This window comes from Vigna umbellata, chromosome 4, assembly GCF_029865625.1.
Source record: "Vigna umbellata cultivar VRB3 chromosome 4, Vumbellata_1.0, whole genome shotgun sequence".
Classification (NCBI taxonomy): Eukaryota; Viridiplantae; Streptophyta; class Magnoliopsida; order Fabales; family Fabaceae; genus Vigna; species Vigna umbellata.
In genome coordinates, this window is record NC_142168.1 from 41,756,489 (window position 1) to 41,760,231 (window position 3,743).

Consider the following 3,743-nt stretch of genomic DNA (forward strand, 5'->3'; position numbering starts at 1 on the left):
TAACTCCAGTCGATATAGAAAATCTTAAATATTTATATTATATTACTTCTCCCACTTTATCTATCGATTCTAACAATATAAAAAAAACATACAATATTTATAATTATGTCATCGAATCCTTTTTATACCAGATAGATTATAATTGATATAAAAAATTAGTATAAAAAATTACTTTTACATAGCTCTCAATTATATGTTCAATTCAATGGAAGCATGTATGGTCTTCTTTTATAAGACAAATAGTCAAAAGTTTAGCTACTATAGAGGTGTGAAACTCCATCTTACACATAAGAATATGAATTTAGTTATTCCAATCTTGGTTAGCCTATTCTAATATTCAGAAGTTGTTGTAACCTATGCATATTTTAAAGCTATTGTAGCCTATGCATATTTTGTTTTGTTATTATTATCATATTCGCTCATTCTTTGATTTCTATTTGTGGTTATGATATTACTATGATCATGATTGGTAAGTGAGTAGAAGCCTATAGTGTTTCTGAAAATTTATACACTTTATATCCTTTGTTAATTTAAAATTTATACCCTTTTAATACTTTTTGTTTCAATTTTAAGTATCCAGATTATGACATATTATACATATTCACTTCAGGAGTTTATAAAAAATTTATATTTTTTAACACATTTAAAACCAAAATTTCGGGGACGTTACATTTTATGAATGATCGTTACCCGTTATCAACATCTTTTACTCTTCTACAGTGCATGCATTATTCTAGGACTTTTTTCATTACATATTTTATCATGACATTTGTGGAGCTTTCTTTATAGATTCATTCTCAAATATACACTTTGCAGCAGTTTCAACAAAAAGAATATTATTTCATAATGACATGTTAAAAATAGAAATGCAAGATTGATAAATTTTATAAGATCAACTTTTTCAGATACATTAATCAGAAACAGAGTTTTATTGTGAGCTTCTACAAATCCTTAATTATGAATAGAAAAGATTAGCAAACGCATAATGAAAGTGTTGTGGGAGAAATGGAAAAGTAAGAAAGAAATTTCAGCATTTAGGGTGAATGGCAAACCAAGCTTGAATGAAAGTGAGAACTAGGGCAAAAATGGCAGCAAGAAAACCAATGAATGCCCAAGGGTTACTAAAATAAGTATGATAAGCAAGAGCAAACCATGTCCTGTATTTCTTCTTATGATGTTTTTCAATTTCTTGTCCAACACTTGAATAGATCCCACAGTTGGGCACCAAGTCAGAGCTTATGGTGTTGAAGAGCTTCGCCACTTCCTCATCATCACTCCCAAGCGAATTGCACAGAACTTCTGCTGATCTCAGCTCCTTCACATCCTCAGGGTGGTCGATGAGCGAGTCCATGAAAGCCACAAAGGAACTGATCACGAAGTTGTTCTCAAAATCTGGACACATCTCATACGCTACCAGGTTGAGAAAACTAGTAGCTGTTGTGTCATCAACTATGATCTTTGGCAGTGTCAGTTCAGCACGCAACCACATCCACCGATAACGGAACGAGATGGCTGTCAGCTTCCGTGACTCTTCTACCTTCAGTTTAATCCCTGCTGCTCTCAGCTCCTTTATGTTCCTGTATGTTGTGTCGGAGCATGTTGTGTCGGAGCACCTATTTCCGTAACCTTGGAAGTCACAAACCACAGTTTTGTGAAGCTTATCGAGAAGATGAAAAGGTAAGTCCTTGCCTTGTGCATCATAAAGGGTCGTTTCATTTACGTAAACGCTTGCATAACCATCTTCATCCATTGCTCTAAAAACATACCATGTTCAAAGTATAATCATAATGTCTGAATTTTGGTGATATATAAACTAATTGTTATGACATATCAACATGCAATAGATTTGTCATCGTCTTTAGAACTAAAGTATTTATTTACACCTTTTAACAAGATACGTAATAGAATGTGTGTGTGTATATATATATATATATATTATATATATATATATATATATATATATATAGATAGATAGATAGATAGATATAGATATACCTGTCTCCTTCCTCGTTATTACACTTGCCCTTGCATTTTTCTTCACTTTCTTCATCTGGTGACAAATGATGGAACTTAAGAAACTTGTTCATGCTGCTTACCAGTGTGTCATCATTCTGGTGGCCTGACAAGAGTTTAAGCACTTCATAGGGAAGCTGATTCTCTAACAAAAGCACATCATGGCACACAAGAACCAGTTGGTCAACCTTGAGATTCATTTCTTTTGGATTTTTAAGGTCTGCCTTCTCCAAGATTTGTAGCAGAGAGCATCCATCCACAAATAGAATCCACGACAGCTTTTCATTATCACCACCGAAGTCACTAATAACATCATCAGCAAACCGTTCTTTCAATTGTTCGATATTTGATGCAATCTTTTGGTACAGAGTTTGACCATCTTGTTTGGTGCGTTCAAGGTACTTTGCTGTCCACATAAGCTTGTATTTTTCTCCCAGCTCCAGCTTCCGTTTACCATGATCGATTAGACCAATTGAAACTAACCTGGGTAAGTAATGCTTTTTCCAGTGCTCTCGATCTCGGAGATAACTTGCTACCTTTTGTATCTTTGGGACTGTATTTTGTGGTGTTTCCTTTGCCTCTTCTAGTTGAGTAAAGTTCTTTCTGAGGTACGCTGTCTCACTCATGTTGTGCAATAATGCTAATGTTTGGTTGGTATTTGTGGGTGTTGACAAGTGAAGTTCAGGGTTCATGAAGTCACTTCATGTTATTGCAGTTTAAATAGTCAGAAAATATGAGTGTAAGATTCACTGAACTTGAATTTCACGTGTGTTTAGAGAAGATTTACGGAAAGATTCCACTCAAACTTTGTCAAATCTATATAACACTGCTTTAATCCAAAAATTTCAATATATATGTTTTCAATTTTCTCATATCCATTCAAAAATTGATGAATATACAAATTGACTTATCATAATTATGGTTACTAGGGAGTGCGTAGAATTTAAAATGCAAAAAAGAAAGAAAAAAATTGAATTATTACTTTGACGCTATGGTTGTTGTGTATATTATTCTTGGGGTAAACAAGGAGATATAGTACGTAGTGGATGCTTTTTAGCTTTGTAAATAGTCAGAAAATATGAGTGTAAGAATCACTGAACATGAAATTTCACGTGTGTTTCGAGAAGATTTACAGAAATATTCCAGTGAAACTTAGACAAATCTATATAACACTGCTTTAAATCCAAAAATTTCAATATATATGTTTTCAATTTTCTTATATCCATTCAAATTAAGAATCAGACCCACACATGCATTTCTAAAGTAATTATAAATTAAAAAATTGAGGAATATACAAATTGAATTATGATAATTATGGTTATTAGGGAGTGCGTAGAATTTAAAATGCAAAAAAGAAAGAAAAAAATTGAACTTGACACTATGGTTGTGTATATTATTCTTGGGGTAAAGAAGGAGATATAGTACGTACTTGATGCGTTTAACTTTGTGAACGTTTGAAGTTTGGAATGAATAGTGAGAAATTGCGGTGAAAAAGGCATGTAGAAGTGGATTCATTGCGCTTTGCTAGTATTTCAAGTATGAATATATTCCTGCAGAAAATGGTTGGTAGGTAAGTACATGTACAATCGTGTTTTACCATAAAAACACGATTTAACTCATACATAATACACTTAAAAGAAAAAGAAAATTATAACATTTTTATAAATAAAAAAAATATTTACGTTAAACCTATCATAGTCAGACATAAAGGGTTTTTTTTTTTTACATTA

At 32.5% G+C, this 3,743-nt stretch overlaps 1 protein-coding gene across 1 annotated transcript; it reads right to left on the reverse strand.

Annotated features, from left to right (window-relative positions):
* Positions 1-902: 902 nt before the first annotated feature.
* Positions 903-2,686, reverse strand: LOC124838605 (UPF0481 protein At3g47200-like). The gene is made up of 2 exons (XM_047314254.2): positions 1,996-2,686; positions 903-1,754 (listed from the first exon to the last, which is right to left on the reverse strand). Exons 1-2 carry the CDS (start codon positions 2,637-2,639, stop codon positions 1,028-1,030), a joined length of 1,371 nt encoding a protein of 456 aa, XP_047170210.2. The 5' UTR covers positions 2,640-2,686; the 3' UTR covers positions 903-1,027.
* Between the last annotated feature and the right edge of the window lie 1,057 nt (positions 2,687-3,743).

Excerpts from the sequence above, each read along its gene's own strand:
- LOC124838605 (XM_047314254.2), bottom strand. The coding sequence starts at position 2,639 with ATGAGTGAGACAGCGTACCTCAGAAAGAACTTTACTCAACTAGAAGAG. Across the intron at positions 1,755-1,995 it reads AATAACGAGGAAGGAGACAG|AGCAATGGATGAAGATGGTT; the intron begins GTATATCTATAT and ends GTATGTTTTTAG.